Raw genomic sequence first — 15612 nt, forward strand, 5'->3', positions numbered from 1 at the left:
TTCACCAGTAGAGCACGCCATAACATTTTTTTTTTGGACACGGTGAAGTGAAGTGACTGCCCTGAAAGAGGAAAATAAAGTTTAAACTATAAGATCTGACCTCAATAAATAAGATTTTAAGTATTAGACGTAAAAAAATGTCCAACCCTGACACAATTTGTTCAGATTGATTACAGTTATTATAGGACACACATAAACTCTTTTGTTTGACATTTGCAGGGACACATATGACTCAACACACATCTGAAAACAAAACTGCTTATGTCACACCTCAGGAATGTGTGCTGCTTTCTTTTCTATTTTTAGAGCCCAGTTGTATTTGTGGTCCTAGGGTGGTTTGACATCTATTTTTTTCAATGAACTCGCACAGGTTTATAGGATGCAGGTGCTCAACACAGGAGATCCCATGGGACCCTATTGGATGCCAGGCTGCAGTTTGCTGACATCACCTGTCGCCATCTTCCCTTTGGGCTCCGGCGGAGGGTGGAAATGTTTCCATTGATCCAAAGCTGCTGTTGTTGACATCATCTCTGGGATTTCCAAAGTAGCGTTTTCTATACACACACATAGGCTATAGCCTATATGTATTCATACAGAAGCTTTTTTTTTATTTATTTATTTTTTATACTTTGGCAAATTTAAATACTATATGATTGCAGCTGCCAATAAGAGTAGCTGTAGTTTTGGTACTCTCAGCTGCGTTTAACACTATTTACCATTTAAAATCTTTGACGTTTGTACAAAAGTGGCAAGGAACATGCGCCTAAAATTGCCAGTGCCACAGCATTTTTAATTGTGTAATTACAAATAAAAAGTAGCTGTAAAGTAATAAAGGACATTATGGTAACGCCAAAATTGGTCAGATATGGAGTGACATGAATATGCTAGTCTAGTAAAGAGTTCAACAATATTATTGATCTGCCTGCATTGACACCATTGTATGAGAACTGAACTGAGCTGGACGATGACATCACGGTTTTCTCCAGAGCTGCTGTACAGCCAAAACAAACTTTGTCGCACTAGTTTCCTGTTTATCACTGTAAAGCTGCTTTGAAACAATCTGTATTGCAAAAAGCGCTATATAAATAAAGGTGACTTGACTTATCTCTAGCATCAGTAGGCCAATTAACTAATTATATCATCTTGAAGGTGAACTAATGAATAGAAACATTCAAACATCAAATTTAATAATCACTGGTGTGCCTCAAGGTTCAGTGCTTGGTCATCTTCTTTTCTGCATCTACACAACCTCACTGGGCACAATCATAAAGGCACATGGCTTCTCCTACCACTGCTATGCAGACTTAGGGCGTGTCCGAATCCAGTTTCTCTGCTAGTTTAACGACGGGAGATGAGACTCCGATTGGTCTGATTGGTCATGGTCTAAAAGGTCATGGCCTATTCTCTTAATGAGTCATGGGTGTGTTTTGGGATTTACGCGCGTTAAACCAATCAGAGTCTCATCTCCCATTCCCTTTAAATGCCAGTTGCGCTCATTTACATGACGGAATTTGATAGTGGAAAGACCGAACGCGTCTCCAGAGCGCAAACGGATCTGCTCGTGCACGAGGTAAAAGTGCGCAAACACATCATCTACGGGACAAGCCGGATTCCACCATATTTTTATGTACACCAAAGTAATCTTTTACATTGTAATCCTTTTATTTTAAATATGTGGCATGTTTGTGTGCTGCTGTGCATCCCTGTGTTTAATAAGCAGAGTGTATGCGCGTTGTGGACCCGCCTATAGGCGCATATTAATAACGTGCTTTTTAAATAACAAAAAAATAAATATTGCACCATTGACTTTAGACCAGGTTTCAGTTGGTCAATGGCGAAGTCTATTCTGTTGCCTCAAAATAGCAGCGCGCCAACAATGCGCCTGAACCCTATGGCCTGAACACACCTCGTTTTCAGACCAGCACGCCCATGGGCGCACAAATGGGCGCAAATGCATTTGCTATTTAAACAACGCGGCGCAGGACGTGAAAATGATAACTGCGTCGGGCTGAAACTTACAAAAAACACTTGCATTGCTCTTGGCGCTGCATTGCGCCGGGTGTAAGATATAGGGCCCACTGTCTCAGTTCGTATCTCTGCCTGCCTTTCAGTCAACTTTGCTTGGATGAAGGAGCGTCATCTGCAGCTCAACCTTGCGAAAACAGAGCTCCTTGTAATCCCTGCAAACCCATCAGTTGACCACAACATCACTGTGCAACTGGGGTCCACAACACTAACCATCCAGGACAGCAAGGAAACCGGGGGAAGTGTTTGAAGACCAGCAGAGTTTTTTCACCCACATCTCAAGCAGATTTGCGCTCAATAACATTAGGAAAATGATACCCTTTCTGTCAGAATATGCAACATAGCTACTCGTCCAAAAGCTTGTAATTTCAAGACTGGAATACTGCAATGCTCTACAAGCGGACCTTCCAACCAGCACGACTAAGCCTCTCAGCTCATCTAGTCTTCAATCAGCCTAAGAGAAATCATGTCACTCCCCTCCTGATCTCAGTTCTAACTCTGGCTTTCAGGACAAACCACTAGAATAGCTCCCCCTATGTTTCAACCCACTACTATAAAATGTATGCTCCCTCCCACCAGCTCAGGTCACTGAATGAGAGACGTCTTGTTGTTCCCTCACAACGAGGCAAAGAGTCACTCTCCAAAACCTTCACTCTCTCTCGGTTCCTCTCTGGTGGAATGAGCTGCCAACCACCACCCGAACTGCTGAGATCATCACATCTTTTAAGAAGCGGATGAAGACACACTTCTTCCACAAGCACTTAATGACCTCACACTCTTAAACCAATGCACACAAAAAAATATGCATTTCTTCTCTTCTCCAGCTGGTTTCCTAATGCAGTTGTCTAATAAACCTGGCATTGTGTACTACGACTGTTGGCTCTTTGATGAATGCTTTGCTCTTCTTCTGTAAGTCGCTCTGGATAAAAGCGTCTGCTAAATGTATAAATGTAAATAATTTATCATCTAAATAAGCAGGGAATATTACTGTAGGATACTATACACTGATATATTCATTCCTTATTTTTTATTTTGATACTATTATCATTTATAGCATTTATTAATATTTTGAATTCACTTTTATTTTTTTTGTTATTTTCTATTTATATTTATTTTCTATATAGCTTTTATCATTTTATTTTTTTAATACATTTATTTAATTACATTTTTATTTCAGTTTTAGTTTAGTACTTCAACTTCAACTTATTTCAGTTAGTTGGTTAGTTAAAAACTTTTTTTTCATATAATATTTTATATTTTACTAATAAAATATTTTATTTAAGTTTTAATTTAATTTATGATCTTTTAAAATAGTTTTAAAAACTATATATTTTTAGTTAATAACAACACTGTTTCAAGTACTCTTTGAATTAGAAGTGTGACTGTCTTTTACAGGTATCCTAAACGGTAAGATCTCTGAATACTGTGGTCAGGGCAAAACAGGCAGAGATTTTCTTACAGAATCTTCCTTATAAATCATAGATTGGACTGAATATCTGTATAGGCAAAAGTCTTAGATTATTGCCAATGTGTCTTATAGTTCAATAAAGCAGCCTGCTGTACCAGTGCATTTGAAAATAATCTAATTAGCTTTAAAAAAAAATACTTTATTCATTAAACTGATTATATTTATCTAGATCATTGAGACTGCTAATTGCTTTGCCAGTTCCTTCCTTCTGGTTCAAATTTGACATAATAATCTGTCTACCTTGAAGCATGATGTCATGCAATCTTACAACCATGATGTCACTTCTGATTCGTCTCCGGTTGTGCTCATTCATCTGGGGACTCATTCTTCTTGTTAGGTGAATCACGCACTGCTCTACACACATCTAAAGTTTAAACACAGGAGAATGACAAGTTAAAACTTTCTGGACCAGTTAGAGCCCAAATATGATGTTGTAAATGATAAATGTGTGATATATAGATTGTAAAATGGCTCAAAACTAAAATTAGACATAAAATAGGTTGCAGCTAAAAAGACATGGTAACACTTTATTTTACAGTGTCCTTGTTATAATGTAATTATACATTTAAGTACTCAGTAATATTAAGCAACTACATGTACTTAGGGTTAGGGTATGGATTTGGTTGAGGGTTAGTTGCATGTAATTATGCATAATTTACTGTTATTACTATGGTAAGTGCATGTAACATATGTAACAAGGACACTGTAAAATAAAGTGTTACCAAATAAAAAAGTAGCCAAAGACATTAACAAGTTGTTGTTTTTTCCTGAGAGAACCAATGTAAACAACCAAACTGACAGATGTCGAACAGGAGCTACGCAAATATTAGGAGTGAATCTTAGCAAACACAGTTGCAGTAATACAAATATGTGTGAACAAACACATAAGTATGAATTTTACCCCCAGAGCAAAAAGTGTGTTAATGAAGGCCTGTTTGTCACACTAAATACTTCTTAACATGAGCAGACCGGCAGCAACAACATCATGTTTGGCTAGCATTTGGATGACTGACAGAAGCCTAACCACACCCTGTTTTAGCAATTGTGGTTTGTTACTAGGAGTCCACGTTGCTGCTCGGCCAATCAGGTTGAAGAGAAGTTGACCTTCTGCTGTGGGTGTATCCCTTCAGGGCAAAAGAGAGCAGCCGCAAAAACATATGAATGACTGAGAGATCGTCATGAGCAGCCAATGAGGACGCAGCACGGATCTAACCAATCACAGTTGCTTTCTGTTCTTCCGGACAGTTACCAAGTCACTGTTACTGCCTGAGTAAGCTGGGGCTGCCTGCTATTGGTTGAAAGTGCAGAAAACTCAGCGCCTGATTGGCTGAATTAACACACACCGTTGCTAGGGAGCTGCACCAATCACAGAGAGGCAGAAGTCAGCTGTTTGGTTTCTAGGCAGGATTTACTCACTGAGATGTTTTGGCGGGAGAGCGGGGAGGAAGGAGGGGGCTGTAGGGTGAAGTGGAGCATGTGATGTGTTTGTATGTGTGTGTGTTTTGCGCTTCCTCTTGTAGGATCTTTCTGATGCAACATGCAGTTGTGAGGGAGGTGTCTCCAGGGCCTCTTGTGAGTTTTTTTTTTTTAACAGGTCTTTACTATGAAACAAGAACCAATGATGTAGCTGTTGCCACGGAGGCAGCGCCAGCGTTTGTTTTGCCTCGCTCTCATCTCTCGTACTTCCCCATCCACAGTTACCGTAGAAACAGAGTCACTTTGAGTCTATTTCAATCCTCTTCCTCTAGTCAGTGATTTGTCTCTACCTTATCCTCATCTGAAACCATCCCCGCATTTCAGCAAAATGAAATCCCTGCCAGCAATGTGTTGTCCTGCACTGACTAATGAAGTTTGCACGCGGGCTTAAAACAATCAGACAGGCTTGTATAAAGCTTACACACTATAAACTAAAAGTTCCTTACATGTTAATCAGCACATTCTTTTTTAGAGTTTTCTAGAACAGTAATTAATCTTTAAATTAGCCATTGCGATCTCAAGGTTGAGATGCGCAGCAACAGTGTGTGCAGGAATGCTGAGCCCAACGGCTGTCGGAAAGGATGATGTCATTGCAAGTGAGTGAGAACAGGAAGACTGTAATATTCAGGTGACTCACTGCCCATTTACAACAAGTGCACTTCAACTGTGCACTTAAATTCTGGCTTAGGCAGAAAATATGCATACACAAAAATGTAGAAAATGGAAAAGTGTACAAACTGATCACAATAATAACTTGTAAGGTTGACAGATATCAAGGTCAGTGTATATGTCCAGTCCACTACAAAACAACAAAAGAAAAACAACAAGCTTTCCAGTGGATATTGAAGATTTGCATGGACAACAAAATCTAATTAAATTTTGAGACAAGTATTCCTCAATCCATGAAGTTCTTTCTTTCATTGAAAAAACAAAAAGTGAATATATTTATGTCTACTCAATAAATAAAGCGGGATTTGGTCTCGGGTGTGGGAGGCGCACGTGCTAACAAGGACAATAAAGACAGCAGCCTCTAGCATCAGAAGCTAGCGTGCGCCTGTTGAGGCCAGGGTAGTGAGGTTTACACGCACAGCTCTTACTAGCCTACATCAGTTAAACTAACCACCCTAATCCTCACTCCCATCAGGGTCACGGCACCAATTGAAACCGGTCCTTCTCGAACCGCTCCGAGCGGGATTTGAATCACCGTGTCTGGCGTGGGAGGCGGGTGCACTAACAAGGACGCAAAACACAGCAGCCTCTAGCGTCAGTCGCTAGCGCGCCTCTTGAGGCCAGGGTAGTGAGGTTTACACGTACAGCTCTTACTGGCCTACGTCTGTTACATGCATACACACACACACACACACATATATATATATATAGCATATATATGTATATACTCACACATACAGTGTTAGGGTAATGCATTACAAGTAATGCTAAGGTAATCAGATTACTCTTTTCAAGAAACGAGTAAAGTATAGTATTATGTAGTAAGATTCAGAGGTTTTTACCTATTTTTTTCAAGAAAGAAAGATTTTTACAGTAAGATTTTTTTATTTATTGCAAAACAAACAAGCAAGCCCAGCCCAGATGAAGAAAAGTAGCGCAAAAGTAATGTAATGCATTACTTTCCATAAAAAGTTACGGAATTAGTAACTTTTTTATGGAGTAACGTAATATTGCAACTCATTACTTTTTAAAAGTAACTTTCCCAACACTGGCCTGGAGTGGCCATTGGGAGAACTGGGAAAATTCCTGGTGGCCCGCTCATTAATTGGGCCGGTAGTACAACTTTTAGTACCACAACATTAAGTCAGTTTCATAAGGGATGCGGAAAGCGCAAGTCTCTAGAAAGCATACTCCATACTTCACACACACGAAAAGTGTGTTACATTATTAATAATTGTTAATAATTTATGCTATGCATTAAAAAGTGTCATTTTTTAGATGAGCATAATCTTAATTTATATGACTTTTTAATTAGTATATTTTTCAGGTGTGCTTGTCAATAAGTTTGATGGTAGAATGTTTGCTTAAAAATTTTAGTATGCTTTTTTGTTATTTATCTGTATATAAGACACAGGGGGTGGTCTTGGGCATTAAAATCCCAGCATTGGAAGCATTGTGTAAACTATTAAGAATATACTTTATATAGGCTACTCTCAATAGTTTACACAATGCTTCCCGGAAGTACGCAATCTGTCATGTGATTGATAACTTGCACAGCAAAAAGTATGTAATTTCAAGCATTAACAAATCCTCCAAAAATATTCTTTAGCTGTTAAACATCTGCAGTAATATAAATGAAATAGTCTACTAGCAATTTCCAGTTGGGAAACGTTTCGTCACAATAAGGCTGTCAATGGAAGCACGCTTTTCTCAAATTTGTATTAGTTTAAACACTTTAAAGTTATTCAATAAATCAACATCAAAAGCGGCATTAAATCGTTTTTTTTTTTACACAACCACTAATCTCAAAAGTTTGAATGGTTTAATGTGATAAAATTGCTGAAATGCTCCGTTTAGACATAAAAAGAGAGACTGACAGTCAACACACAAACCCTAAACTGACCTTTTCCCTCGGGCACCAACAACACACCGACTCCCGCCTCTTTGGGCTAATTATCATATCATGTTACGTCACCCGAGATGGGCGGGACTTTCGCCGCGCTCGTGTCCGATACAAACAACTCGAGCGGAGGGCGCAGAATGAAAACGGAGCGAGTCTGTGTTAGTAAATACAATCAGAGTGAAGACGGAATAAAAGAGCTCTGACACAAAAAGCGGAATAAAAACAGCACTGACAGACACATTCAAGCGCTGGCGGTGAGTGTCTCCTGTTTCTGTCTCATTTGCTCCAGTTTCATTCTATAGTTTGGGATTTTGGAGGTTTGCTCTATTGAAAGAAGAACTGAAGTGACTGTTTTTGTCAGTAAAAAAAAAAAAAAAAAAAAAAAAGTTTCAGTGTTTTGATCTGTGAAAGAAAGTGTTGAATTACAGAATAAAGATCATAATCTAATACAATGAAATATTCCCAATATGATGGTCTGATTCAGATGACCATCTTAACTTTAAAAAATCTGAAATATCAAAGAGTGACATTCACATTAAGTTTCATGGTTTCGTGATGCTTTCAGTTTTGGCATTACCTTATGGTATATGTTTTATTTTGGTTTGTATTCCCTGCTGAAAACAACACCTTAACCCAGCCTAGAATGGTTTTCTAAATAATTGGAGGGATTGATGATGGTCTTCAATTGTTTTTCAGCCCAACCCCCCCAAATCCCCCCAAATCCCCCCTAAAACCAGCCAACAGACCAGGCTAACCAAGCAAAGACCAGCAAACCTTATTGGGCTGGTTCACAGCAGGGATTAAGAGTGTTATTCACATTGATATTTATCTGTCCATGTGATAATCAATCTATTAACACAATTATAATTTAAAAAATATAAAATATCTGGGTTTTTATTTAATTATTTGTCTTTTTGACTTCAGACTTCATGCACTGCAAACAAAGTACACATCTATGCATTTCTGAAAACTCTTAATTCTTTGTCAATTTGACCAATTTCACTGTAACTGCATCTGTACCTTATCTCTCAACTGATCAAATTATTCATGAACAAGTCATAAACAGACTTGTTATGATGGTACAGATTTGAAATGTATTGTTTTCTGGGAAAACTCTTTTTGAGCACAAGCCTTAAACTTCCTCTCATTTCTATGAGGCTCCTTTGAAATGTTGCCAGTTGACGTTTTAGCGGTTTGGGTTGTGACTATCTTAGTCATCTCACTACACTTTGATGCCAGAAGTTGCACTTTTGTGCTGATCAACTGTCTGACCGTAATGATTCATTGTTAAACCAAATAAAATGCACGTAATAACTAAAACCTATTTAGATCAGGCGTGTTTGGTTGTTCTTGTGAACGTGGGTGAGCTCTCTGTGAGATTCAGTGTTTGCATAAGGCCAAGTGTTCCTAAAATGCACTGGAGAGGAGAGGGAGGAAAAACAATGCTCTAAATGCAAATGATAAAAGGCTTAGTTAATATGATAACTGTACATGGTTTGGGTTAGAAAACAAATAAGCTTATCAGCTTTTAAAAGGGAAGATAAATCGCCATGTTTTATGTTCTTTATGTCCAAAACTGTGCGTCCAATCAAATTCATCTGACACTTAGTAGTAAACCAATAAATAAACAATATATTTAAATGTTTTATTTTGTTTACTTTTGTAACGAATTAACATTTTTGCCATTGTGTTTGGTCTCCACTTAATATCCAATGTTAAATATGGGTTCTGAAGCAAAACCACTGCACTAGAAAGAAAAACTTTTTTGAGGCCCTGTGTAATATACGGGAAAAAACAAACAGCATGTGAATGCCATTATGGCACTGAGTGACAGTCTGTGTTATATTTCATGGCAGATTTGCTGACTCCGCCGATGGATGATGAGGAGGAGGAACAGCTTCCTCGCTGCTGTGAAACACCACTAAGAATCAAGAGCTCAGAGAACGGAGACGCCCACCGTCGAGCGGTTAACAGACACACACGCTTTGAAGACAGATCCACGCAGACACTGAGCTCTGTCCTGAATTCAGTGAGAGTCGGAGATATGGCACCGTTCCAGGGTTCAGGGAGAGACACATCATCGCCCTGTGGAGCTGTGGATGCCAGGACTGCATTCAGAGCTCACTGTAGATCCAGGGGCCTTGCGTCACTTTCTATGGCCTCTGGGGCTCCAGGGCCAAGAGCACTTTTTCATGGTAGGGATACATAATATGCATCATAGCATTATATGATTATATCATATGATTATGAGATTGTATTATGGCCAAACACAAATTGAACCTCGTTCACATTATAGTGCCAGAACTATTCCCCCCCCCCATTTCTTTATATGTATATATTTATTAGGGATGCACAGATATGCAAATTTTGTCCGATACCGATAACCGATAATTCTTTATATTTGAATGCCGTTAACCAATATATTGGCCGATAAATCCTAAATTTTTTATAATTTTTGAGAGCCTGATTACAAAAACAAAAGTCTCACCATTAAAGCCATGTCCCAAGCACGAAATTATAATGATGTTTTCATTATAATTTTATGTCGCCAATATGACAGATTTGTGCTGAATTTGATTTGAACAGATTTGAAGTGATTCCAGTCATATTTCAAGCAATTCAAAACCATCATGGTGAACAGTGCACATCTGAAGTGTCTAAACTGAAGGAAATAATACATTATTTATCACTTTAATATATCGGCCAAATATTATTTTCGGGCCGATAACAATAACGATAAAAAAACCCTATGTAGGCCGATACCGATATATCGTGCATCCCTATATACATAATATAATATAATATAATATAATATAATAAAATACAGAGAAATTACATAGAAAACGAATTAAATTTGATTAGAAAAACAGATAAATTAGATAACTTTATGATTAGATAAGAGAGAATTTTTTTAATAATAAATAAAAAACTATACCGAATGCCAAAGTACTAAACTGTATTAAAGATGTTGATTTTCATTCTTAAATATTTTATATAATAATATAATATAGCCATAATAATTATTATTATATCACTATACAATAATAATATAAATATGGCTTTTCTCTTGAAGGAAATGCTGGATTTCGTGCACATTTCCCCGCGCTGTTCGAACCTGTCCCGGATGGCGTACAAAACGTCGAAGAAAGGGAGGCCGACGAAGGGAGACCAGAAGAAAAAGAAGACGAACGTGACGTGGGAATTAGCGTGGAGATTCAGATTGGACGTAAATTGCGTGAAATGGGGGATCAGTTTCAGCAGGAACATCTTCAGCTGGTAAGAGTGATTTCAGATCATACTAGTCAAGTTTCCTTTCCTCACGGCCGATGTGAATCAAATGGCTAAAAGAGTTGCACAGGTGTGTGACAGTCAGTGGTTTCATTGCAGTGGTTTGTCACAGTGTGCAATGACACCATCGTCTGTTGTTATTTCAATACCGCTCATGCAAATGCTCAGTGGGAGCAATGACATCATTATTGGTTTGCTCATCCTGTTTACTCAAGTTCTCTTAGATTTTATCAATTTTACTTAAAACGATGAATACATACATATACATGTACAGTACACCAATAACCTTTCAGTAATGATGGAAGAGTTTAATTACTAGATTATGTCTATATAGCAAACTTATTTATAAAGGCTGCATGACTATTGAAACATTATTATTTGGTTTTAATTAAGGTTTGTGGTAAAATCTGATTAAAGTGTTTATCTGGGTAAGTAAATAAATAAGAACAATATGGGAGATACATGTAAAAAAGTTTTGTAAATTAACTTTTTATAATATAATTTTGAGAAGTGCCACATTTGATCATGTAAATATGCCCATCGGAGAATTTTTTTTACAATGGTTTTGTTGTAGATGTATTTTAAAAAGTACATTTAAATTACAAACAGCAGATGAAGAAAACTTGGTCTTGTTTAATAATATGTGACTTTTTGTTTTTAGAGGTAAACATTTTCTATGTGTGAGACTTATCTAAGTTAACATTTATCCAAAGTGACTTTTACATTTATAAGAGAGGCATATTAACTCACACCCTCTACATGATTTTAGATTTATCAAGGGTTTGAAAGTTGGCAAGTTCATCATCTACCCAGGCTGGCTGTAGTTTGTGTGTGAGCTCAGAAAGAGGATGTGAAGTGTGTTTATACGGCAGGCTAAATTTAGACAGACTAAAACTCCACGTCAGCGGACATGTGACCACAATCTCAAATGTAACACCTTCTTTAGTAACACTGTATGTGTGTGTGTTAAATGCTGAGCCGCTAAAACTGAGATGTCTTAATGATCATGCAGATTGTACGCTTTATAGACCAAGGAAATGCCGTCATGAGCTCAGATACTATCAAAAAGCTGAAACTTCAAGTTCTCACAGATGGCCTGAAGGGCAGTTGAATAACTTAAAAACTTGAAAGATAACAATACAATTAAAAATAAATGGGTCAGAATAATTTAAATCTAAATTACAGCTTTGCTAACTCTTTTACATCTAGCATGCCTTCAGTAAGAGTAGTCGCTTATGCAACATACTGCAATAGTCAAGGCTGAACTACAACACCGACTTACAACACAGATGGTCTGACTGCTGATTGGCTGCTTTAACTGTCCATCAGGGGGATTTAGAGGGAAGGGGAGGAGTTTGAAGTGAAGCTTGAGGCCACAGCGCCATCTCATGGCAGATACCTGCAATTTAAAAACAAACATGAAATCAACATTGCCCCTATTTACTTTAGTTCACCCAAAAATGAAAATGTTGTCATTATTTACTCACCCTCAAGTTGTTTACAACCTGTATGAGTATCTATCTTCTCCTGAACACAACAGAAGATAGCTTGAAGAATGTTCAGTTGATGGTAGCCACTGTTATTAATGGCTACCGTCATGTATTTGATTACCTACATTCTTCAAAATATCTTCTTTTGTGTTCAACAGAAGAAAGAAACTAAAACAGGTTTGGAACAACTTGAGGGCGAGTAAATGATGACAACATTTTCATTTTTGGGTGAACTATCCCTTTAATAGACACTCCTGGTCTTATTGTGCATTATTTATTTAAAACAACTTTCCTTTTTGACTGACAGGGAAAATTAAGTCATTGTTTTAGGCAACTGATGTAAGCAATGCAGCCTTCACTTAGAAATATGTCAAATTATTGAAGAAAAATGGGTTATGAATGTCAATTCAGTTGTTATATTTCACCTACAATAGATACTTCACCTGATGAATAATCATTTTTGTTTTATTTTTGTGCAGTTCACTCACAGGGGCCAGATGGGTTTGTTCCAGCTAGTGACATCGATCTACAACTTCCTTTTTCCTCAAGAAGGAGCCCAAAATGCAAGAGCCCAGAGATGAGAGGCCACAGCCCAACTGTTAAGGACCCAAATGAGTTTTACACAGCACTGTAAGATCGCAGATATGGATTTATGTGGCTCAAAAACTGTTTTGGAAAGAAGGTTGCCGCTGGTCAGAGACTTCCCTCCTTTTCCCGAAGAAGCCATTCTCAAAATGGAGCATTGGAGTAAATTTTCTGCAGGTTGCATATCAATATAAATATAAAGATATTCATATTCTGCCTTATGTTTTCCAAACCTACGTTCACATATGAGCGGATCTCAGCGCAGTGAATGCCTTAATAAAACCCTCAGAAGAAGGAAGAACTGCTTTACTAGGCAACGAGCTGTGAGAATACTCAAGGTCCACACTTATGTGTGCGTTTGAGTATTTGTGCTGACTTTAATACAACTTCTGAACTCTGACGCATCCCAGAACCGAATCTTGATCTTTCCCTGCTGGTGTATCACGGAAAGTGCTTGATTCACTGCTGTTATCAGTGTTATTGGGACACAGTTGAAGGACAGAACAGATGTGACGATACGTAATCCAGAGGCCAGTAACATGCTTCAGAAAGAACTGACAAAGTTTTGTTTAAATGCAGAAAAACAACTTGAACATCAGGTTGTACTACCTGTATATCAATAATGAGCCATTTCTGAGAACAAGAAGAAGACAGATATGATTTTTGTGATTTTAAAATGCTGAAGAGGATCATGTTTTCTCATTAAGAGAGAATGTACCACAAAATCAATTTTCCAATTTTACCTTTTCTGAAATATTAGTTTGCCTTAATGAATTAATCCTGCTGTTCTGCTGTCATGTATCACAGACATTGCATAATGACATGATTTCTCTCAGGCACTGAAGTATTACTTTATATATCAGTGTTTAAAGCATCTCAATAGAAATTGGTGATTATCAAAATGTGCTCAAAGAGCAATACACCAAATCATCTTTTACAGTTCAACTCAAGCGATAAATGCAATCAATAATATCTAACAAATATACAAGTTACATAATGAGAATTAATCAAAGCTCTAGGAAGAGTTGTGTTAGTATGTATATCATTCAATAGTTATTATAAAGAGGTTTTTATAACTGTTAATGTCTTAAGAGGGAAAGTGTCCTATAGATAGCAAAAACATGCTTTAATTAGAGGGATAGTTCACCCTAAAAGTAAAATTACGTCATCACTTACTCACCCTCATGTCATTCCGAACATTCCTGTGTAATTTTCTTTCTTCGTCGCTAAAATGTTATCGATTTTTCGGCAGGGCAGCGCCAGTGGCGCGAATAAAAACATTCTGTGAGGGATTGAACAAACAACGAAAAATCTTATGAAAATTACATATAGGACTTTTATATAGTGCATGCCAAAACTCGTTTCATCCGCGTAACATTCTATACGACGCCTGCCCGGGTTTGTAGCCTATATGATGACAGATTTTGCATTTTTAAGTGAACTGTCCCTTTAAGGTTAAGGACAATAATGAACTCAGAGGTGTGTTCGATTTAGAGCGGCGCTGTCAGAGCGATCGGTGTATGACATCAAGTTACCGCGAGAGAGATTCGAAAGCTATTTGAAATTCGAATCGCTCTCGCGGTACTTTGATGTCGGTCTGACTGCACAGCGCCGCTTCAAGTCCAACACACCTGTAGATTTCTACAGAAATGTCCAGTGAGACGGCCAGATCGCATCACGTGACTGGCTCATGATCTGGCGCTGATATGAATATTTAAGAGTTTGTATATGGTGTGCGATAAAGCGGGGGAATTTATTTTATATATTTGTAAACCCCTATTGTAAAGTAAAAATATAAATATAAGATAAATAATTTAAGTTATAAAGATAGATATCGTTCCATTGCTGGTTTCTTAAACGCTTTCTTTCGTGGTACAATCTACTGAGGTGCCTGTACTTTGCGGTTTACAATTTAACATGGTTTGCTTGTGCATTATCGATAGATTTTATAACGTAATGTCGTCAGTATAGTGTTGGAGACCATGAAGACGGTGTGAAAAGACTGTCAGAGTCCACAAATCCACATGATTCCTCTGCAATTATTCCGATTTCAGACCATTTTATTTCCTCACCACATTCCACGGAGGTGATGTTCCAGTGCTGTGATGTATTGTTGTTCTTCTGACAGGTGTGCCTCAAATGCTTGTGTATTGGGAACGATGACACTTGCAGACAATCAAACAGCTGAAGGTGCCTTAGAACAGCAGGCCAATTGAGGACTTGATGTTACCAACACACTGGGCTTCAGTCACGAGCACCCAAACAAACACGTGAACACACAAGAGAACACGTATTGCAGTTGGATGAGTAAATACCTCCACACAAACCACAGGGAGCTCAGACTATCAAAGAGAACAGGCTGCGACTGCTGCCTCATTTATCTGAAATGCCCTTTCAAATGCACTTGTCGTCAAATGAGTAAAATATGTTAAGCTGTTTTTACTTTGTTTGGAATGTGTACGGGACGTTACTGCTGGTTCTTTTTTAATTTTGTTACTTAAAATAATTATACAGTTTGATAAATATATGAAATGCTGTTATAAAATTGTGAAATAAGATGTCTTTTTTACATATATATGCTGTCATATAAATGCTGACACTTTTTCTGCAATGTTTACTGCATTAAAGTATTTATGAATACTCATTTGAGAGCTCTATTTGTGATTATATATATACATATATAAACATTCTGCTACAAATGTTTTAAT

The 15612-nt window shown here is 37.7% G+C and overlaps 1 protein-coding gene across 1 annotated transcript; it reads left to right on the forward strand.

Moving 5' to 3' along the window:
* Positions 1 to 7633: 7633 nt before the first annotated feature.
* On the forward strand, positions 7634 to 15548 carry bmf2 (BCL2 modifying factor 2). Its single transcript, XM_082148668.1, has 4 exons — positions 7634 to 7795; positions 9398 to 9736; positions 10615 to 10817; positions 12799 to 15548. Exons 2-4 carry the CDS (start codon positions 9415 to 9417, stop codon positions 12898 to 12900), a joined length of 627 nt encoding a protein of 208 aa, XP_082004794.1. The 5' UTR covers positions 7634 to 7795; positions 9398 to 9414; the 3' UTR covers positions 12901 to 15548.
* Positions 15549 to 15612: the final 64 nt, after the last annotated feature.

The sequence above is a fragment of the Leuciscus leuciscus genome (genome assembly GCF_965113295.1).
Source record: "Leuciscus leuciscus genome assembly, chromosome: 19".
NCBI lineage: Eukaryota > Metazoa > Chordata > Actinopteri > Cypriniformes > Leuciscidae > Leuciscus > Leuciscus leuciscus.